At 37.3% G+C, this 23,675-nt stretch overlaps 1 protein-coding gene across 5 annotated transcripts in view; it reads right to left on the bottom strand.

The window, feature by feature from the left end:
* Positions 1–23,675, bottom strand: part of SH3BGRL (SH3 domain binding glutamate rich protein like) — a 339,568-nt gene that overhangs the window by 230,116 nt on the left and 85,777 nt on the right. For 2 of the 5 annotated variants that reach the window (XM_049107601.1, XM_025466267.3), the window contains exon 1: positions 8,670–8,799. The exons of the other annotated variants lie outside the window; for them this stretch is intronic. In XM_049107601.1, coding sequence (XP_048963558.1) covers positions 8,670–8,672 — 3 coding nt within the window. In that variant the 5' untranslated portion in view covers positions 8,673–8,799. Of the gene's footprint in view, positions 1–8,669; positions 8,800–23,675 lie in introns of those variants that run through there. 5 annotated transcript variants of the gene reach the window in all.

The raw sequence follows: 23,675 nt of genomic DNA, 5'->3' as shown, positions 1-23,675 counted from the left end.
GCCTGGATGCTGAAGGCAGGGCAGCTCCGGTGGCAAAGGGTCCCACGCCCTCCACCCCCCCCACCCCCACATGCTGGACAGCATGAAAGTGATTATGCTAGATTAAAATTAATTAAAAACATGTAAATATATAAAAACAAAATGCCACATGACAAAGTTGAGTATGTTGCTGCAGAATGCCCTTCTTCATCTCCTATTACAGGCTTTGCTTTAAAATCTAGTTTGTTAAAAAAGTAAAACAAAGTCTAGTTTGTTTGAGATAAGTATGGCTATTCCAGCTTTTTTTTGTGATTAATTCCTTAATTTCTATCTCTGCTGCTTCATTATTAGTGTATAGAAAAGCAACAGATTTCTGTATGTTGATTTTATATCCTGTGACTTTACTGAATTGATTAGGGGTTCTAATAATTTTTTTGTAAAGTCTTTAGGGTTTTCTATATATAGTATATCATCTGAAAATAGTGAAAATTTTAATTCTTCCTTGCCAATTTAGGTTCCTTTCATTTCTTTTGTTATCTCATTGTTGTGGTTTGGATTTTCAGTATTATGTTGAACAAAAGTGTTGAGAGTGGACATCCTTCTCCTGTTCCTGACGTTGGAGAAAAAGCTCTTAATTTTTCGCCATTGAGTATAATGTTCACTGTGAGTTTTCATGCATGGACTTCAGTATTTTGAGGTATGTTCCCTCTAAACCTAGTTTGTTGAGAGCTTTTTATCATGAATGCATGTTGTACTTTTACAAATGCTTTTTTTCATCTATTGAAATGATGATATGGTTTCTATATTTTCTCTTATTGATGTGATGTATCTTGTTGATTGACTTGTGAATACTGGATCACCATTGAATCCTGGGGAAAAATACCCAATTGATTGTGGTGATCTTAGCTTGTTTTGTTTTGTTTTTGATGAGCTTTTTTTATCCATTCTGTCAATTTATATATTTTGATTGGAGTGTTTAGCCCACTTGAATTCAAAGTAATCATTGATAGATATGTATTTATTACCATTTTGTTACTTGTTTTGTGGTTGTTTCTATCACTTATCTCTGATCCTTTCTTCTCTTGCTCTCTTCATTGTTTGCTGGTTCTTTGATACTTAGATTCCTTTCTATTTATACTTTCTGTCCTAATAAGCATTCTAAAACAAAAAGAAACAAATCTTTCCTTAACCATGCTATAAGTCAGAGTTACTCTACATTTGATTTTCATTGTTTAGAACAGAAATTGGATAATATATGAGCTAAATCTACCTGTATATGAAGTTTGGAATATACCTGTACCACTCATGAGCCATTAGCATGGGCTTCTAAGGTTCTATTTCATGTGTTTGTGCTACTTCTTTGATAGAAGATTTGAAATCCTTACCTTCCCACTCTGTGACATTGGATAAAGTTTGGTCATGTCTGAATCACTTTTTCTGTCCTCAAACACTTCCTTATTCTTTCTTTTCCAAAACTGGTCAAAATATAATAAGAGAATGAACTAATATAATGTCAGCATTTCTACCTGATGTTTTAACAATATTTGGGGGGGTTATAGATTAACACATTGAAATACAAAGCTTTTATTATTATTTCTGTATTACCAGATAGAGATAATACACTTCTTTCGCCTGCTAATCATATGTAGGAGAGAGCTTTAAAATAGTAAAATTAAGACTTTTTAGTTAGGTTTCTCCATTGATATGAATTTTTTTAGAACTTTAATTCACACATCTATGTTAATTAATTTATTTATTTTTTTTATCTATGTTAATTTAAATTTAAAACTATTACTTAACATTTCTGTTAATTTAAATTTAAAACTATTACTTAACATTTCTGAGTTGCAGAGCTCAATCAATAATTTTTTTTAATGGAGTCACACTAAAAAGCTACATGGGGCAGAAGCATCAGAAATATAAAATCAACAGAAGCAGTTCTCTCAAAGGATATAATAATACAAAACATCAACAAAATCACCACCACCAACAACAAACTTCTATACAGTCAAGTTCCCTCTGGATTTGTACCCCTATACTCATTATACACATACATGCATACATACACAGAGGTTGTATTTTTGTCCTTCTAACTTGCTTGTGATTGTGAGTAAACAACTTTCTCTTTCATCACATAACCCCAGGAAAAATTACTCTCTTCTTTAAAGATGCATCACAATCCAACAAAATTTGCAACAAGATATTTTTATTACAAGAAATATATTTCCTTATTAGTTTATAATGTCAAAATTTTCCCCTAAATATAACATATAGGCTTTTATGAATTTTGAGGAAAATCAATGTAAAAATCAGTAATCAGGAGTGAGTATCTAGTGGACTAATGCACTAAGTGGAGGATTCAATTAAATCATTGTTTTCAATCTTCATGATACAATAGGTGTTCAGTTAGTCCAAAATGTGACAAGTGATTTGTCAGCCATTTGTATATTTACAAATTTAGTTTTTTTATAAAGATGATACATAAATATGGTACTTTCAGGCACTTATCATTTTAACAGATATATATATTTTTGGCTTTTTTATTGGAGTTCAATCTGCCAACATATAGCATAACACCCAGTGCTCATCCCATCAAGTGCCCCCCTCAGTGCCCATCACCCAGTCACCCCCACCCCCCCGCCCACCTCCCTTTCCACCACCCCTTGTTCGTTTCACAGAATTAGGAGTCTCTCATGTTCTGTCTCCCTCTCTGATATTTCCCATTTTCTCTCCTTTCCCCTTTTTCCCTTTCACTATTTTTTATATTTCCCAAATGAATGAGACAATATAATGTTTCTCCTTCTCTGATTGACTTATTTCACTCAGCATAATACCCTTCATTTCCATCCATGTCGAAGCAAATGGTGGGTATTTCTTAACAGATATATTTTTAAACAATTTATTTTATTTTAGGGAAAGAGCAAGCTCGTGTGAGTGACAGCATGAGTGAGCACAGAGCCAACACAAGACTCAATCTCGGGACCCTGAGATCATGATCTGAGCTGGAACCAAGAGTCAGACACATGACAACTGAGTCACCTCGGCACCCCTAACAGATATTTTTGAATAAATGAAGAGTTAATGTTATAGCTCACATGCTAAGAATTACACATGGCCCTGGGTAAATGTCATTTGTCATGTCAGTATATTAGAGTAAAAAGGCACAGAGCCTAAATGAATCTTTGAGGCCTTTTGCTCACTATTAAATGCTATGCTGAGAACATTGTACACTCTACTGAGTTAAGATGCTGGTTAGGCCTAGTATCACTGGGCATTATAGCATATGTTCACTGGTATCTTTATCTTTCAACCATCAGCTCCAGACTGAAAATATTTCTTCCATGCTCTGGAAGTACCTAACAGTAAGTATACATGCTTCTTGGAGTGTTTACATTTCTACAAAGCTAGACAGAATGGGCCATAATAATACTTTAAGTAGGTTTTGCCCTGTCAAATGTTCAGCTTTGAATATTCAGGTTATGTATTTTTTTCTAATTAAATCATATCTGTGAGTCCAAATTTTCACATATCATGATTATTTCCAACATGGAATATTTTATATCTAAAGAGTTATTATTGACTTTCTTATATGTCTATAGGCACATGTTCAGTGCAACACATCCTGACAAAAGGGGTTCTGCTGATGCTAATTTCCTAATTTCTTAATGGAACTTAAAATGAAGGGACACAGAGAACATATGTGACTGAAAGCTTCACTTTCGGAACAATTAAGAATGGATGTCATAAGGGTTTACTAAGGAATAAAATTTAAATTCCCTACAGGAAAATAAAAAATAAATTACTTCAAAGTTAAAAGGTTATTAATATCCTTTTCAGCACATAAATGCATTTACAAGTAGAAAATAGCACTGTCCAAGAATTTAAATCTTTTTTTTTTCAGAGCAAACCACACCCTTCACCTCAACCCAAGAATGAAAAATTATTTCTGCCTACATGCCAGGGTTTGAGATTCAATGTATCCTTCCCTCCAAAGACACAGATCAGGGCCTCTGAACAACTAACACCTGGAGGAAACAGCTGCTCTCCAGCTAGCCTCAGTTAGTTTGTCTGTCATGCCAAGAATCAAGCTTCTTTTGAAGAAAGGAAACTGAAATGGTTTCTGCTTTAGTAGGTGCCAATGTGAATGTCTGAATTCCAAGGAAACAATAAAACTTCAGTAATCATGCTTCAAATGGGAAAACAAGAGTATTTTTCATGAAAGTGCCAATCTACCATAAAACATTTAATCTAGGTGGAGGTTTTGTCTTGCTTTATAATCAATATCTGTCACACATTCTCAGCTGACACTTGAATGAACATTGACAGAGGTTCCAATTATGATGTACTAAAATTTAAAATGATTGTCTGAAACTGTGTTTATTTATTTATTTGAAACTGTATTTAGTAGCTACTCAACAATATATCTCAGAGGCCTTTTAAGTGTTTAATAACTTCATTAGTTTCTCTAAAATATCTAAAGAAAGATGTCAGATTCCCTTCCAAGATTACAATCTAATGAAAAGGATTAAATATACTAAACAATACACAACATAGTATTTAAATATGAAGCTAAGACAACCATATGTATAACATGGTGAGAGGGTCCAAATGAATGACAAAGCCAATAGATACAGGGAACTAAGAAGACAGAGCAAGTGCTTATGGCTATTATTGATGTTACTTAGATTAAACTTAATAATACCTAGCACAAATGCTATATATTATATCTATATTGCATGTGACCTATAATTTTATTGAAAGATGTTATACTTAGTAAAGTTCAATATAACTGGCTTATGAAAACTAGGCTTACAAATGTTGTAACATATTGCACTAGAACAACGAAGGTACAGTATTACAAAATAAACTTGGAAACTTTCTAAATGGATGATTCACAATTTCTATGACTAAATGTTTATGCATAATTAGTCTATAATTGAATAAACAATTGTATGGATGTGTATTTTGTCTTTTTAAATAGCTTAAAATTTATGACCCAGGCAATTTCTGCAATTAGGAATTCAAATATATAGATTCCCTCCAATTGGTTCTGCTTATTTCAAATGCTGCCCTAAACAGGGCCACTCTATTTTGTAGGAAAATAGTAAGACTGTATTTGCCTACTCTGTACCTAAACATTTAACAGTAAAGTGTAGGAGGAGTGAACAAATAATATTTAAATCTGCCAATCTACTTACAAAATACATCCAAAAGGAAAATCACATCTGAATTACTGGTTAGTTTTTTTGATGCTGGACCAGTGCTGTGTTGCCACTGGGTAGTTGTTCAGTAACTAGAGATCTGTATGCATTTTAAGTGAATATGGTCATAAGTCTTTAAGCCACTCTTCCTGTTGCTTAATATAATGCTTAATATAATGATACAACCACAGCAAGACACTTGTTTACATCTTGTCTATTTTGCAATATTTTCAAAAATGCTTTGGTCATAATCAGCCATGTAAAATTTGTAATCCATGTCTATTTGCCAACAAGTCCACAACAAATCTGGGTCAAGATGACGATTAAGAATTTTCTTGGGCAGCCCGGGGGGCTCAGCAGTTTAGTGCTGCCTTCATCCCAGGGTATGATCCTAAAGTCCCGGGATCCAGTCCCACCTCGGGCTCCCTGCATGGAGCCTGCTTCTCTCTCTGCTTGTGTTTCTACCTCTCTGTCTCTGTGTCTCTCATGAATAAGTAAATAAAATCTTTTTTAAAAAAGAATTTTCTTGTTGTTCTCCCACCTCTACCCCTAGCTCCCTGGAATTCTCCTGATTGATATTCCACAAAGTGGCAGCAAAAGAGTACAATCTAAGCCTTGTTATTTCACTGTCACCAAAAGAAAAAAATCTACTGTTATTATTTTTTTTAGTTGTACTTTTACCACATCATGTCAACACAGATGTTAAGGTTCAAGTAATTTTAAAAATAGAGCTTGTGTGAAAAGAAGAAATAGTAGATATTTAAGGTAGTTTCTCAGAAATAGCTATTTCTTAAGGTGGTCATAGTAAGGAAAATACAGTCACGTTTATTTTCTAGGTTAAAAAGGCTTTTCTTGACTAAATGAAATATCAGTTCTGAATAACCTCATTTATCCAGCCCTTTCTTATCTGGCAGTTTTTTCTATCTGTACTTTTTGGCAAGAGTCAGAAGGATTGAAGTTCATAAGCTTCACAAGATTTAGACTATGTGGGCTCACAGAAGCTATGGGTTCATCTAGTATAAAGAGACATTTCGGGGTATTAGCAGATGTTCAGTAACTATTTCCAATTTTATAGGAATTTCAAGTTGTGGTTGTGTTCAGACAAGACTAGGAGACAGATATTTTCTTCTTATTATTTATACCAATTAATCACAACTAACATCTATGGAAGGCCAATTAAGTGACAGCAGCCAAGTTAAGTGTTTTATATGTGCTATTTCATTTAGTATTTATAATAGCCTTATAAGGTAGATATTACTACCTCCACTTTACAGATTAGAATATTGAATAAGTTAAGTTAATTTACCCAAAGTCACAAAGCTAGTGGGTGGCAGGGCTGATATTCAAACCTAGATATCTCTAACTCCAGAGCTTAAGTTTGTTCCACTACGTTTCCCTGTACAGCTTCATGATTATATTATATTGATTTTTAAAATTTATATAAGATTGACAATCTCTTACAAAGATCAATAACACTTTTTGATGTATTCTTACTATATAATTTAATACTAAATTTTACTTACCAGACTATAATTTTGTGTTTATTGTCATCCAAATGAGTGTGTATACAATTTAACCAATCTCACATCATTATAAACAAAGGTGATTTGAATACTCAATTCCAATTCTAGGATCCTTTGCTCCTAGAAAAGGATTAGTGCTGGACCTCTTCCTTTTTTTTGTAAATATTCTATTTTTTTTATTCATGAGAGACACACAGAGAGAGGCAGAGACATAGGCAGAGGGAGAAGCAGGCTCCCTGTGGGCAGCCCAAAGCGGACTCAATCCCAGGACCCAGGATCATGCCCTGAGCCAAAGGCAGATGCCTTACCACTGAACCACCCAGGCATCCCAGTGCTGGACCACTTCCTAAGTAATGTTAGGGGCTACCATTCAATCAAGAATGGTTAGCATAGCATAATGTACAGAGAAGGTGAACCACTATGTTGTATACCTGAAAATAATGTAACATTGTGTGTCACCTATAATGAAATAAAAAAAATATTATATACAAATAGTATAGTTTCTATGTACACACTGGGCCTCCAAGCAATTGTTCTTACCCTAATACACAAGTAAAACTAAAATAAAATAGATATTATTTATAGGCTCAAGGAATTTATAAATTATAAGATTATAAATTCCATACTAGTGGATAATTTAAGCAATGGAATCCAGTCAGCCCCTAATCAAAGTCTGGTCTCTTTCTGCTGCATGGAAATGCATAGATTAAGGCTGGGTTAATAAGGAGAAACAAAAGGATACAGACTCCATGTTAGGGTGTGCTAACAATCTGCTGCAGAATTTTATATATTCCAGGTCCCTGTCTGCATTGCACAAAATATAATCCAACTCTAAAGTCTAATATAGTAATTATTATTTATTAAGGGTTGCTTATGGGCCAGGCATTATACTAAGCCTTTTACACAATTATTTTTTCACATACTTATCTTATTTAGTTTCCACAACAATATTAAGAGGCAACTGCTATTATTTTCATTCCAGATTTATAGACGAAGAAACTAATGCTCAAATGAATTAGAAATTTCCTTCAAAGCACATTTGTCTGATCTGTCAGAGTGAAAAGCACCGCTTAAACACTAAGCATAATGAATAACAAAATAATGCATTGCCATACTTGTTATCTTGTGCTAAATTGCACTGTCAACTTAATGATGGATCTTTGAGTGCAGACATGGTTCATAATTCTTTTGTATCATTCTTAATTCTAAACTTTATCCTAGAATAAGAGCAAGAAAAATCATTGATTGTTTTAAAGGTTTTATACACAGGGTAGACTTTTCTAGATAACTCCTTCAGTTTATTCCCACTCTGAAGTTCTGTAATAATGAAACAAACATACCACAAGTAATAAAATCCTTCTGGCACTTTAAGACTTGGTAAGAAAATGTTACAGTGAGGAAGCAGTCATTCATATGAATCCCAATGCCTTTATATATTACAAATGTCTCCTTCTAAAACTGTCATATATTTGGACAAATAAAGTGTAAAGTTAGGTACATTTCTAAGTGCTTCCACAAAAGTGTTAGTTACTTGTGGCCATAGGTGGCTACAGGAAATTAGTGCTAACAGATAAATATAGCAACAAATATTTTCAGCTATTCTGGCTGCTTTGGGAATGCCATTAAAATAAAAACTTTCCTTGAAACAAATCATGCTATTATAATTAAATATCAAAGCTAAATATTTGTGACAAGTGCTAGGTTAACATATGTGGATTTTATGTTCCAAAAAAAAAATTCAGGCTTTTTGCATTAAGAATTTAAAGATAAACAAACCACCTTATTCCAGCCTTCACCTCCCTGCTCTAACCATTTAAATCATTATTAATTCAGTGCAATGAGTTTCTATACAGATTTCAGTCTCCTTTAGGAGAACTTTCTTATAATAGAATAAAGGAAATTTTGTATATGAAGAGGTATAAAATGCTGGTTATTCTATAATTAGCAAAGATATTCTCCAACTCACCATCTCTTTATGAAACAAATTCTGGCAGTATGGAAACTTAATTACAAAAAATATGGCTTCTTCCTAAAGCCACAGTTCCTACAAATGCTACAGGGTTTCTAATTCTGGTCAGACAGATTCTCCACGAAGCCTTCCCATAAAAGGATAAGCAAAACCACAGGAATCCTCCAACAGGCTAATGTGAGGTCACAGGGCAGGCATATGAAAACCAAATATGGTAGCTAAATTCTCCAACTCACAACACATACTTTAATTTTTTTTTTATTTATGATAGTCACAGAGAGAGAGAGAAAGGCAAAGACACAGGCAGAGGGAGAAGCAGGCTCCATGCACCGGGAGCCCGACGTGGGATTCGATCCCCGGTGTCCAGGATCACGCCCCGGGCCAAAGGCAAGCGCCAAACCGCTGCACCACCCAGGGATCCCACAACAGATACTTTAAAAAGGGAGGGGAGGCTGTAACCACCAACTCCAAACAATCAGTTTGGAATCATAAGAAAAGTAAGCAATTAATATCTTCTCATTAGTGTTAACTGGCTGACAAATACAAACCAATCTACCATGTATGAAATTAGCTTTGCCTTTTTATTTTATATTCCTTTATTTTTATAAATTTATTTTTTATTGGTGTTCAATTTGCCAACATATAGAATAACAGCCAGTGCTCATCACATCAAGTGCCCCTTTCAGTGCCTGTCACCAATTCACCCCCACCCACCGCCCACCGCCCATTCCACCACCCCTCGTTCGTTTCCCAGAGTTAGGAGTCTCTCAAGTTCTATCTCCCTTTCTGATATGTCCCACCAATTTTTAGCTCCTTTCCCCTTTATTCCCTTTCACTATTTTTTATATTCTACAAATGAATGAGACCATATAATGTTTGTCCTTTTCCGATTAACTTATTTCACTCAGCATAATACCCTCCAGTTCCATCCACGTCGAAGCAAATGGTGGATATTTGTCGTTTCTAATGGCTGAGTAATATTGCATTATATACATAAACCACACCTTCTTTATCCATTCATCTTTCTATGGACACCGAGGATCCTTCCACAGTTTGGCTATTGTGGACATTGCAGCTAGAAACATTGGGGTGCAGGTGTCCCAGCGTTTCATTGCATCTGCATATTCGGGGTAAATCCCCAGCAGGGCAATGGCTGGGTCGAAGGGCAGATTTATTTTTAACTCTTTAAGGATCCTCCACACAGTTTCCCAGAGTGGCTGCACCCTTTCACATTCCGACCAACAGTGCAGGAGGGTTCCCCTTTCTCGACATCCTCTCCAACATTTGTGGTTTCCTGCCTTGTTAATTTTCTCCATTCTCGTGGTATGAGGTGGTATCTCATTGTGGTTTTGATTTGTATTTCCCTGATGGCAAGTGATGCAGAGTATTTTCTCATGTGCATGTTGGCCATGTCTATGTCTTCCTCTGTGAGATTTCTCTTCATGTCTTTTGCCCATTTCATGATTGGATTGTTTGTTTCTTTGCTGCTGAGTTTAATAAGTTCTTTATAGATCTTGGATACTAGCCTTTAATCAGATAGGTCATTTGCAAATATCTTCTCCCATTCTGTAGGTTGTCTTTGAATTTTGTTGACTGTATCCTTTGCTGTGCAAAAGCTTCTCATCTTGATGAAGTCCCAATAGTTCATTTTTGCTTTTGTTTCTCTTGCCTTCATGGATGTATCTTGCAAGAAGTTACGTGGCCAAGTTCAAAAAGGGTGTTGCCTTTGTTCTCCTCTAGGATTTTGATGGAATCTTGTCTCCCATTTAGATCTTCATCCATTTTGAGTTTACCTTTGTCTATGTTGCAAGAGTGTGGTCTGGTTTCATTCTTATGCATGTGGATGTCAAATTTACCCAGCATCATTTATTGAAGAGACTGTCTTTTTTCCAGTGGGTAGTCTTTCCTCCTTTGTTGAATATTAGTTGACCATAAATTGAGGGTCCACTTCTGGATTCTCTGTTCTGTTCCATTGATCTGTATGTCTGTTTTTGTGCCAGTACCACACTGCCTTGATGACCACAGCTTTGTAGAACAACCTGAAATCTGGTATTGTGATGCCTCCAGCTATGGTTTTCTTTTTGAATATTCCCTGGCTCTTCCGGGTCTTTTCTGATTCCACACAAATCTTAAAATAATTTGTTCTAACTCTCTGAAGAAAGTCCATGGTGTTTTGATAGGGATTGCATTAAACGTGTAAATTGCCCTGGGTAACATTGACATTTTCACGATATTAATTCTGCCAATCCATGAGCATGGAATATTTTTCCATCTCTTTGTGTCTTCCTCAATTTCTTTCAGAAGTGCTCTGTAGTTTTTAGGGTAGAGATCCTTTACCTCTTTGGTTAGGTTTATTCCTAGATATCTCATGCTTTTGGGTGTAATTGTCAATGGAATTGGCTCCTTAATGTCTCTTTCTTCAGTCTCATTGTTAGTGTATAGAAATGCCACTGATTTCTGGGCATTGATTTTCTATCCCGCCACACTGCCAAATTGCCGTATGAGTTCTAACAATCTCGGGTGGAGTCTTTTGGGTTTTCCAAGTAGAGTATCATGTCATCGGCGAAGAGGGAGAGTTTGACTTCTTCTTTGCCAGTTTGAATGCCTTTTATTTCTTTTTGTTGTCTGATTGCTGAGGCTAGGCCTTCCAGTACTACGTTGAATAGCAGTTGTGAGAGTGGACATCCCTGTCTTGTTCCTGATCTTAGGTGAAAGGCTCCCAGTGCTTCCCCATTGAGAATGATATTTGCTGTGGGCTTTTCGTAGATGGCTTTTAATATGCTGAGGAATGATCCCTCAATCCCTACACTCCGAAGCACTTTGATCAGGAATGGATGCTGTATTTTGTCAAATGCTTTCTCTGCATCCTTTGAGAAGATCATATGGTTCTTGGTTTTTCTCTTGCTGATATGATGAATCACATTGATTGTTTTACGAGTGTTGAACCAGGCTTACATCCCGGGGATAAATCCTACTTGGTCATGGTGAAGAATCTCTTAATATATTGTTGTATCCTATTGGCTAGTACCTTGTTGAGAATTTTTGCATCCATGTTCATCAGGGATATTGGCCTATAATTCTCCTTTTTGGTGGGGTCTTTGTCTGGTTTTGGAATTAAGGTGATGCTGGCCTTATAGATTGAATTTGGAAGTACTCCATCCCTTTCTATCTTTCCAAACAGCTTTAGTAGGATAGGTATAGTTTCTTCTTTAAAGGTTTGATAGAATTCCCCAGGGAAGCCATCTGGTCCTGGCCTTTTGTGTCTTGGGATGTTTTTGATGACTGCTTCAATTTCCTCCCTGGTTATTGGCCTGTTCAGGTTTTCTATTTCTTCCATTTCCAGTTTTGGTAGTTTGTGGTTTTCCAGAAATGTGTCCATTTCTTCTAGATTGCCTAATTTATTGGCGTATAGCTGTTCATAATATGTGTTTAAAATTGTTTGTATTCCCTTGGTGTTGGTATTTTTCTCTCCTTTCTCATTCATGATTATATTAACTTGAGTCTTCTCTCTCTTCTTTTTAATAAGGCTGGCTAATGGTTTATCTATCTTATTAATTCTTTCAAAGAACCAACTCCTGGTTTTGTTGATCTGTTCCACAGTTCTTCTGGTCTCGATTTCATTGAGTTCTGCTCAAATCTTTATTAACTCTCTTCTTCTGGGTGTAGGATCTATTTGCTGTTTTTTCTCTAGCTCCTTTATGTGTAAGGTTAGCTTTTGTATTTGAGTTCCTTCCAGTTTTTGGATGGATGATTGTATTGCGATGTATTTTCCCCCTCAGGACTGCTTTGCTGTATACCAAAGTTTTTGAATGGTTGTGATTTCATTCTCATTAGTTTCTAAGAATCTTTTAAATTTCTTTTAAATTTCCTGATTGTCCCTTTCATCTTTAGCAGGATGGTTTTTTACTTCCACGTGTTTGAAGTCCTTCCAAATTTCTTCTTGTGATTTAGTTCTAATTTCAAAGCATTATGGTCTGAGAATACACAGGGGATGATCCCAATCTTTTGGTATCAGTTAAGACCTGATTTGTGACCCAGAATGTGATCTATTCTGGAGAAAGTTCCATGTGCCCTTGAGAAGAATGTGTATTTAGTTGAGTTTGGATGTAAAGTTCTGTATATATCTGTGAAATCCTTCTGGTCCAGTGTATCATTTAAAGCTCTTGTTTCTTTGTGGATGTTGTGCTTAGAATACCTAGCAATCGTAGAAAGTGCTACGTTGAAGTCACCAAGTACGTGTATTATTATCTAAGTATGTCTTAACTTTGGTTATTAATTGGTTTAAATATTTGGCAGCTCCCACATTTGGGGCATATATATTGAGGATTGTTAAGTCCTCTTGTTAGATAGATCCTTTAAGTATGAGATAGTGTCCTTCTTCATCTCTCACTACAGTCTTCGGGGTAAATTTTAGTTTATCTGATATAAGGATGGCTACCCCTGCTTTATTTTGAGGACCATTTGAATGGTAAATCATTCTCCAACCTTTTATTTTCAGGCTGTAGGTGTCCTTATGTCAAAATGAGTCTCTTGTAAACAGCAAATAGATGGGTCTTACTTTTTTATCCAGTCTGATACCCTGCGCCTTTTGATGGGGTCAGTAAGCCCATTCACGTTCAGGGTTACAATTGAAAGATATGAATTTAGTGTCATCATGATACCTATTCAGTCCCCGTTTTTATGGATTGTTCCATTGGACTTCCTCTGAAAGAGGAATTTTAAGAGTCCCCCTTAAAATTTCTTGCAGAGCTGGTTTGGTGTTCACAAATTTTTCAGTTCCTGCCTGTCTTGGAAGCTCTTTATCTCTCCTTCTCTTCTGAATGAGAGCCTTGCTGGATAAAGTATTCTTGGCTGCATGTTCTTCTCATTTAGGACCCTGATTATATCCTGCGAGCCCTTTCTGGCCTGCCTGGTCTCTGTGGAGAGGTCTGCTGTTAATCTAATATTTCTCCCCATAAAAGTTAGAGTTTTCTTGTGTCTTGCTGCTTTAAGGATCTTCTCTTTATCTTTGGAATTTGCAAGCTTCACTTTTAAATGTTGAGGTGTTGAGCTGTTTTTATTGATTTTAGAGGGGCTCTCTCTATTTCCTGGATCTGAATGCCTGTTTCCCTTCTCAAATTAGGGAAGTTATCAGCTATGATTTGTTCAGTTACATATTCTGGACCTCTGTACTTTTTGGCGCCCTCGGGAACCCCAATTAAATGTAGATTTTTCCCTCTGAGGATGGTTATTTATTTCCCTTAATCTCTCCTCATGATCTTTGGTTTGTCTCTTTTTTCCTCAGTTTCCCTCTTTGCCATCAACTTGTCTTCTATGTCACTCGTTCTTCTACCTCATTAGCTCTCCTCGTTAGGACCTCTAGTTTTGATTGCATCTCATTTAATTGATTTTTAATTTCTGCCTGATTAGATGTAAATTCTGCAGTCATGAAGTCTCTTGTGTCCTTATGCTTTTTTCCAGAGCCACTAGTAGCTTTATAATAGTGCTTCTGAATTGGCTTTCTGACATTAAATTGTAATCCAAATTTTATAACTCTGTGGGAGAGAGGACCGTTTCTTATTCTTTATTGATGTGAGGTTTTCCTTCTTGTCATTTTGCTCAGTGCAGAGTGGCCAAAAACAAGTTGTATTGGGAAAAGGAGAAAAAGAGAGAAGAGAAAGAAGAAAAGGAAAAGAAAAGAAAAGAAAAAAAGGAAAAAAAGAGAAGAAAAGAAAAGAAAAAAAGGCAGGGGGAAGCAAACAAATCATAAAATAAAAAACAAGGGGTATTATCCTCTGATTCTGTATATTGTAAATCCCCTGGGCTTCCCCTGGAACTTTCCAGTGCTGCTTAGTTAGTAATTTGTTTTTCCCCTGTCCCTCTAGTTGGTTTTCTGGGGGAGGGGCATACTGTGCTGATTTTCACGTGTTAGCACTTGGGGGAGTTGCTCAGCCCCCTGCCTGGTGCAGGGGTCAGTGAATGTTGTTTAATCTGTTTATCCTGTGAGGCCAGTGTGAAGCTCACTGGAGGTTGTTTATCCTGTGAGGCCCCAGGAGGAACAACAACAGTAGCAGCGGCCAGCTCTCTAGCCCTAGAGTCAGCTCCAGCAGTAACTACTGCAGCTCTCAGTCTGCAGGGGCCTGGATGCTCTGGGGGCGGGACCGCTGATCTGCTCAGCTCAGGGCTGCCCCGAGGCTGGAGTGTGCTTCCTGCCCAGGGCCCTCCTGGCTTCTGCCTGTCCCGGGTGGAGCGCAGGATCTTGGGCTGTTTCTCTGGCGCCCTGTGCTCCCTGGCCTGCAACTGTTGGAATCGCTCCTGGTTGCGCAGCTCCCTCTGCGTGTACCCTCTGCCCCAGTCGCCCCCAAGGTGCTCCCGGAGCCTTTGCCTGAGCCACCCCGAGCTGCTCCCAGGGCTGCACAGCTCCCTCCCCACGGAGCCACCGCCTAAGCTTCCTCCACGCTGCTCCCGGGTCCAGAGTTGCACGCTGCAGCCACTTAGGGATCTCTGGCGGGGGTTGTGACGCGCTCTCCTGGGGCGCAGGTACTCTGTTAGTGTCCTCAGGAGCCTGAGGGCAGCCCCGCCGCTCTTGGGATCCTGCTCCAACTCCCTGTGATGGCCTTTCAGTCCGGGAAGATTGATGAAGCCCCTGCTTCTCTTGGACGGGGCTTTCCTGTCCTGAGGGCACTTGCCCCGGCCTTTGCCGGGCTCCGTGCAGGGCCCCTCCCCCTTGGATGCCTTTTGTTTCTTTATTTCTTTTTTCCCCATCTTCCTACCTTGATAGAAGGGTGAACTCTTCTCAGTGTAGCATTCCAGCTGTTCTCTCTTTAAATCTCAAAGATTTAGGTTTTCAGGATGATTTGAAGGTTATCTACGTAATTTGGTGGGGACAGGTGACTTGGGGATCCTACTTTTCCATCTTGCCTCTCCAGCTCTGCCTTTTTATTCTTTTCCTTTTCAATTCTAATAAAGGCTACTATGAAATGTGCTAACATGGACACATTCAACAATAGTGTATGGCATGTGAATAAATAAATTAGTAAAATCTGCCCCTGTACAGAAGAAAATATAGATTTTTCAAGTATTTCATGTTAATAGCTTCTGCCCTATTGTTGGGAAGGCACTGTCTTACACTATGACCAAGAAAAAAGTATATAAGTAACATCCTTTGGTACTAAGGATAGGTCCTGAGGGGATTCTGTTCCTTACTTGAACTCCAGGATGGAACAACATCCTGAGATCTGGTCCATGGCCATAAAGAGAGAATTTCCCCTACTTCTCACTACCAAAACCCCATAATTAAGAACAATTAAGTCCCTTTCTTTCCAGGGATCATAGAGTTTCAATCAGAATAATTATATGCCTTTGCAATTTTGAAGCCTGGTTAATTCAGTCAAAGTCAAACAAAATTAGGAGCATTTTGAGAGTGTGCATCAAGAGCCATGGAAACATTCAAGTTCATTGATACAGTAATCTCACTTCTAGATTGCTAGTTTAAGTAAATAAACCAAAGAGGGTATAAACTGTGCCTAAAGAGGTTATGCGATGTTTTGGTATGTTTTTACTGTTGTCATTTATTTGTTTCATTTTCTAGCAGTTCAGGATCGAAAGTGGCCTGCATCCAACCATTTGGGCTTGGCTAAGTAAACAGGTGTGTGGTCATTTGAAATATTGCTGAGTACAATTGAAACTGACCACTGTATGATTATGTAGCAAAAAAAATGATAAAAAGAGTGAACAAGAAAGTCTAGAGAAGTATTTACTATGTCTAGCATAGTATTTGCTATGAAGCCAACTTATAAAAAGGAAAACTCTTTTTAAAGATAAGACAGGTAGGACACCTGGATTGTTCAGCGGTTGAGTGGCAGCCTTCTGCTCATGGCATTATCTTGGAGCCCCTGGATCAAGTCCCACATCAGGCTTCCTGCATGGAGCCTGCTTCTTCCTCTGCCTATGTCTCTGCCTCTCCCTCTCTCTCTCTGTCTTTTTTTGTCTGTCTCTCATGAATAAATAAATAAAATATTTTTTAAAAAAGATAAGACAGGAGTTCAAACACAATTATTATGAGTACTTATATTGATAGCAGGAGTGCTACCTCTTAGCACCTTGCTCAGGAGACTAATTGAGTAGTGTTAAGATCATAAGACTATGGAGATCCCCCACCAAACCTTTTTTTTTAAGAGGAGCTCAAGTGTGCAATGGGGGGAAGGGGCAAAGGGAGAAAGAGAGAGAGAATCTTAAGCAGGCTCCATCCCCAGCGCAGAGCCCAAGGTGGAACTTGATCTCAAGACCCTGAGATCATAACCTGAGTGGAAATCACAAATTAGATGCTTAACTGACTGATCCACCCAGGTGCTCTCTTCCACTACCAAACTTCTTTAGTGATGTTATATTGCTTTACACATTTTTAAGAATATTTCAAATAACAATTTATGTATGTTAAGCTCTTAATAGAGTCAGCATAGTATAGTGCACAGACCATAGATCATGGGACCTGTGGTGAACACACTCTCATGGGATCCCCTCCCATGATCCTTGCCTCATAGTATTGCTTCCTTGTATAATCTCTTCCTCTGGAATGTGGAAATAATTCATTATTTGCTTCCAGCTAATAGAATATGGCAAAGGTGATGGGATATATCTTTACTGATGATGTTATAAGGCTTTATCTTTCTAGCTGACCCACACTGGAGTTTTTCTCTCCTTTTTTTTTTAAATTTTTTTATTTATTTATGATAGTCACACAGAGAGAGAGAGAGGCAGAGACATAGGCAGAGGGAGAAGCAGGCTCCATGCACCGGGAGCCCGATGTGGGATTCGATCCCGTGCCTCCAGGATCGCGCCCCAGGCCAAAGGCAGGCGCCAAACCGCTGCACCACCCAGGGATCCCTTTTCTCTCCTTTTTTGGAAATTAAAAAACAAACTGCCATGATTAGTACAGCCTCAAGGAAATGAATTCTGGCAACAACCATATGAGCTTGAAAGTGGATTCTTCCATAATGGATCCTCTAAATGACAAGCTACTCCTGGTGCACACCTCCATTACAGCCTTGTAGAGAACCCAGCTAATCTATTACAGATTTCTTGAGCCACCGACACTGTGATATAATTAATGTGCATTGTATTGTTTTAAGCCACTAAATTTATAGTACTTTGTTTACAGCATAGAAAATTAATACAGAACATGACTGACTGGGTTTGTATTTATATCTTCCACTTATTATCTGTGTGATTGAGCAAATTAATTACCCTCTCTGAGTTTCAAATGCTTCATTTATTAGTTGAAAGTAACAGCACTCACATACCAGAATGATTATAGAGAAAATTATAGATAAGAGGAGCAATGTACCTCTCACACTGCCTGTCACAAAGCAGCCTAGATTGTAAATTATAAGCACTTTTATATCTGGAACCTTGTCTATTTTGCTCATGGTTTTATCCAGTGCCCATTATCATATTTTACCTATAGCAGGCATTCTATAAATAAATGAAAATAAGCTCTCAAGGAATGGCAGATGCTATTTTAAATATACATAAAGAATCCTTGTTTTCAAGTTACTAACAACAATGAATTACATCATAGTGCACTAATCACAACACAGGGCAGTCTTTCCAGAGCACTATGATAGAGTATGCAGATGAAGAGCTAGACTCTGGAATCAAACTTAAGAATATTGTATCTGCATAATTCAATGTAACTTTTTGATAAGCAGCTATAAATATCAATAGAAATTGCACATGAGAGTGATAAAGAGGTGCTTAAAGCAAATAATGTAGTCCCTAGGTATTCATGATAGGGCTATTGGTCTATAAAGTGCTGGGCTGACATCTGAACATTCAAAAAGTCTAGTAACTTTCCTCACTTCCTGGGGCTCTGAGAAACAAGATGGGCTGTTAAGTATACCCAGAAAATGTTTGAGGGACCACTCAGAGACTGTAAAATTCTTCCAAAAACAACCTTAAAAAGATGAAACTGTTCACTTACTGCATTATAGTAAGATTCCAGAAGTGTTGTGCTTAGAAAAAGTGTCATCCTAAGTAAGAAATTTTATCTTGATAATAGTACATAAAAGATACTACTAATTTAAGAGCATCTGATGGAAAGTTGGATGGCTGTTAGGTATTGTCAAGCAATACATTTCTTGAGTTGTAGAGTAAATTTCCATTAAAAACGTACTGCCTAGAGAACACAGGCAACACCCTTTTTGAACTCGGCCACAGTAACTTCTTGCAAGATACATCCACAAAGGCAAAAGAAACAAAAGCAAAAATGAACGATTGGGACTTCATCAAGATAAGAAGCTTTTGCACAGCAAAGGATACAGTCAACAAAACTAAAAGACAACCTACAGAATGGGAGAAGATTTTGCAAATGACGTATCAGATAAAGGGCTAGTTTCCAAGATCTATAAAGAACTTATTAAACTTAACACCAAAGAAACAAACAATACAATCATGAAATGGGCAAAACTCATGAACAGAAATCTCACAGAGGAAGACATAGACATGGCCAACAAGCACATGAGAAAATACTCTGCATCACTTGCCATCAGGGAAATACAAATCAAAACCACAATGAGATACCACTTCACCCCAGTGAGAATGGGGAAAATTAACAAGGCAGGAAACCACAAATGTTGGAGAGGATGCGGAGAAAAGGGAACCCTCTTACACTGTTGGTGGGAATGTGAAATGGTGCAGCCACTCTGGAAAACTGTGGAGGTTCCTCAAAGAGTTTAAAATAGACCTGCCCTACAACCCAGCAATTGCACTGCTGGGGATTTACCCCAAAGATGCAGATGCAATGAAACGCCAGGACACCTGCACCCCGATGTTTCTAGCAGCAATGTCCACAATAGCTAAACTGTGGAAGGAGCCTCAGTGTCCATCGAAAGATGAATGGATAAAGAAGATGTGGTTTATGTATACAATGGAATATTACTCAGCCATTAGAAATGACAAATACCCACCATTTGCATCAACGTGGATGGAACTGGAGGGTATTATGCTAAGTGAAATAAGTCAATCGGAGAAGGACAAACATTATATGGTCTCATTCATTTGGGGAATATAAATAATAGTGAAAGGGAATAGAAGGGAAGGGATAAGAAATGGGTAGGAAATATCAGAAAGGGAGACAGAACATAAAGACTCCTAACTCTGGGAAATGAACTAGGGGTGGTGGAAAGGGAGGAGGGCGGGGGGTGGGGGTGAATGGGTGATGGGCACTGAGGGGGGCACTTGACGGGATGAGCACTGGGTGTTATTCTGTATGTTGGCAAATTGAACACCAATAAAAAATAAATTTATTATTAAAAAAATAAAAATAAAAATAAAAACATACTGCCAAGAGGGTGCCTGGGTGGCTAATTCAGTTAAGCTTCCAGCTCTTGATTTAGTTCAGTCATGATCTCAGGGTCCTTGAATTAAGGCCTGCATTGGGCTCTGTGCTCAGCATGGAGTCTACTTGTTCTCTCTCTCCCTCTCTCCCTCTCTCTTTCTCATGAGCAAATAAATAAAACCTTATAAAAATACATTAAAAAAAACCCACAACATACTCCCAGGAGTGCCTGCCTGGCTCAGTTGTTAGATCATGGGACTCTTGATCTTGGGATCATGAGTTCAAGCCCCCATGGGGCATAAAGCTTACTTGAAAAAATCCTATCAAATTATAAAACTATTTTTTTCTTAGAATTTGTTACTTTATCTGGAATTTATTAAACTGCTCCAAATGTAAAATAATTCCCACTCCTAACTGATAGATAAATCTGAAGCCATAGAAAAAATTCCAAAGTTAACAAACCCTATATCCACAACACTTAGCTAGTGTTGACCATAAAAATCCACCAACATTTGTAACTGTTAAAAGGGGAAGACCAAAAACATTGTGAAACAATGAGTAGGGAAGTCATTGACTTAACCTCTGAAAGTCCCCCAAATCATTCTATGATGAAGACCAATAATACTCTCAAATAAAAAGACACATGCACATTCTCAGATATGCAATTCCTGTTAACTCCAGGTTGAAAGGAAATTATTTCTCCACTTCCCTTTATTTGTTCAAAGGGAAAGAAAACTGTTTTTGCCTATGTCCTACTACATTTTTAGCCCAGGTAAGATGTTTTACTATGACCAAATTCTGTCTCAGTATAATAAAAACATTTTAAGGCAATGGCTTTTTCAATTAAGAGAGGTATTATGAAAAAAAAAAAAAGAGAGGTATTATGGTGGCAACAGAAAGCAGGGGAACAAAACAGAATGATTCAGGAAAGTGTGACCTATTGTTAATTACATTACTAAAATGCAGAGAGAATCTCCATTGGCCACAATGAAACAGAACATCAAATGCAGGGAAAAAAAAACATAATCTTTTTGCATGTTGACCAATTTCATTGAAAAGGCACAAAATGCTCCAATTCAACTCACCCACATTCAATTTATTTAACTTTAAAATTACCATTCTATCAAATACATAACAGGACATATCAAATATTTATACACATTATCTAACTGGGTTAACTTTCACAAATAATTATGCTATATTTTTAGATCACAGGGTCAGCTTCCCAAACAATAAAAACTTTATCTAACTAAATAGCATAGTTTATTAATGTAACAGAATGAGGCAAATAGGTGTGACCTTTTTTTACACACTGAAAACAGTCACTCAATTTAAAGAAAACCCTCAGTCTATTCAAGGTAAAGTATTTCAAGTGGCCTTACACAAACATATGATGATCTCAACTTTTTTTTTCTTTTTTAAAGGAAATTGTAAGAATCTTTACAAAGAAATGCACATTAATAAATGATGTTTAAAATTTAAAAGTTGGGGATGCTTGGGTGGCTCAGTGGTTGAGCGTCTGTCTTTGGCTCAGGGTATGATCCTGAGGTCTGGGATCAAGTCCCACATCAGGCTCCTTGCAGGAAGCCTGCTTCTCCCTCTGCCTAAGTCTCTTCCTTTCTCTCTCTGTGTCTTTCAAGAATAAATAAATACAATCTTTAAAAAAATCTAAAAGTTGTTTATATGACTATTTAAGGTGCACAGGTTCAGTTGGTAGACAATTCTTTGTCCAATTATCTTCACACACACATAAAATGCATGTCCCTGATCACTCTCTCTAGACCCTCCTGGGAAAATAACTGCTAACCATATTCAGCTGATGATGGGTCCATAGCATAATCTTTACACATAAAGTTCTGTCTATGATTTCATAAAGCAAACACAAAGAAGTGAATACTACTTTTTCAGATTACATTAGCAATAATGCTAATTTTGACCTCTATCATTGATGAAGTGATAACATTTCATTACAAATGAAATTAAATACTTTCCTTTCAGGGAAGCATAGCAACATAGAGAATTCTGTATCCTGGGCAAAACAAATTCATTTGCCATAGGAAAAATAACTAGCCTGAAGCCTTAGTTGACCAGTGAACCCCAGGTAAACATTACAGAGAACACTATGAATGTATTCCTGGACTAAAGCCAATATAAATCATGTTCTGAACTGACCAGCTGAGAATAACTATGTGTTACCTAATTAGTTAAATAAAACCAGGATCAAATGGTCCAAGAAGTTAACCAACTAGTAAACTAAGGTTGCTAAACAAAAGAAGCCTGGATCATGCAGTTCTGTCGGCTCATCAGTGAGTTTCTGTGCAATTTAGTTGCTACCATTGTTTTTGGACTTATGACCATCAAGAACCACACCATGAGAAGCAATAAGAACTACTGTAAAGATTTGTGAAAAATCTGATATTTTTACTCTAATTGCAAACTAACAAGTAAACCTGCCATAGTTTTAAGGATGGTGGCAGAAAACATAACCACTTCTAGGTCACAACAGTAGTATCCAGATTATTAGCATTTTCTTGTACCTTTTCTCTGTTCCTCAATTCCTTTATGGTGACACAGGACGCCAAGTGAGGGAACCAGATATTTTATACTGAGTCATATGCAAATTTCCCTTAGCTTTAGAGAGAATGAGAGAGAGAGAGAGAGAGAGACACTATCCCACTTTTCAAGGCTGGTTGCATCCTTAAAATGATAATACAGAACAAAGGTAGTCAGTGCCTTTTTTCACAAGATGTGCACAAATGCAAGGGATCAATGGAGAACTGTCTGCCAATATCTACTATTCACAACGTATTTGTGTATTATACGTTCTCAACTTTTCTACATTTCTTATGAGGAAGCTAGTCTAAACATCAAATGTAATTTTGGGTGATGAAATCCTATAATTTCACCACTTGGTTGCAGAGAAAATTGTAGGAGTTAGGTTAAACAGAAATTATATTAAAAATAGAAATAATGGATTCCTCAAGAATCCATCAACCCAGACTGAACTCTTCTTCTACCAGGGATTGCACAATCATTCAACAGTCCCTCATAAGATAGGTTGTTTATTTGTAAAATCAATTCTTGTTACCAAAGTTACATCTTTAACTTCTCTCTCAAAACCCTAAGTTTAGACAAGCTGCACAGCATTTATTCTCTGTAAACAAGCCTTTGCCTTAAGGGTATTGATTCTGATTCAGGAAATGATTTGTTGAAATAAACTAATACTAGTCAAGTTTTAAAAAAAAGATTGGCATTTATCACTACAAAATTCTTTTTGAAAGTAAATTCTATGAGAAAAAGGACTATAATGTTGGGGCTCCTGGGTGGCTCAGGAATTGAGCGTCTTCCTTTGCCTCAGGTCCTGATCCTGGGGTCCTGGGATCAAGCCCCACATTGGGCTCCCCACAGGGAGCCTGCTTCTCCCTCTACCTATGTCTCTGCCTCTCTCTTTGTGTCTCTCATGAATAAAGAAATAAAATCTTTAAAAAGGGACTGTAATGTAAATGTTACTACTTAATGTTATATAAAAAGCATTGCATTTTTCTAAAGATTTTATTTACTTGACAGAACACATGAATAGGGGGAGGGGCAGAGAGGGCGAGATAAGCAAACTACCCACCAGGACCTCTGAATCAGGACCTGAGCCTAAGGCAGATGCTTAGCAGACAGAGCCATACAGGGGTTCC

This window comes from Canis lupus, chromosome X (genome assembly GCF_003254725.2).
Source record: "Canis lupus dingo isolate Sandy chromosome X, ASM325472v2, whole genome shotgun sequence".
NCBI lineage: Eukaryota > Metazoa > Chordata > Mammalia > Carnivora > Canidae > Canis > Canis lupus.
Note: the sequence above shows the minus strand (reverse complement) of the source record. Positions and strands in the feature narration are given on the sequence as shown.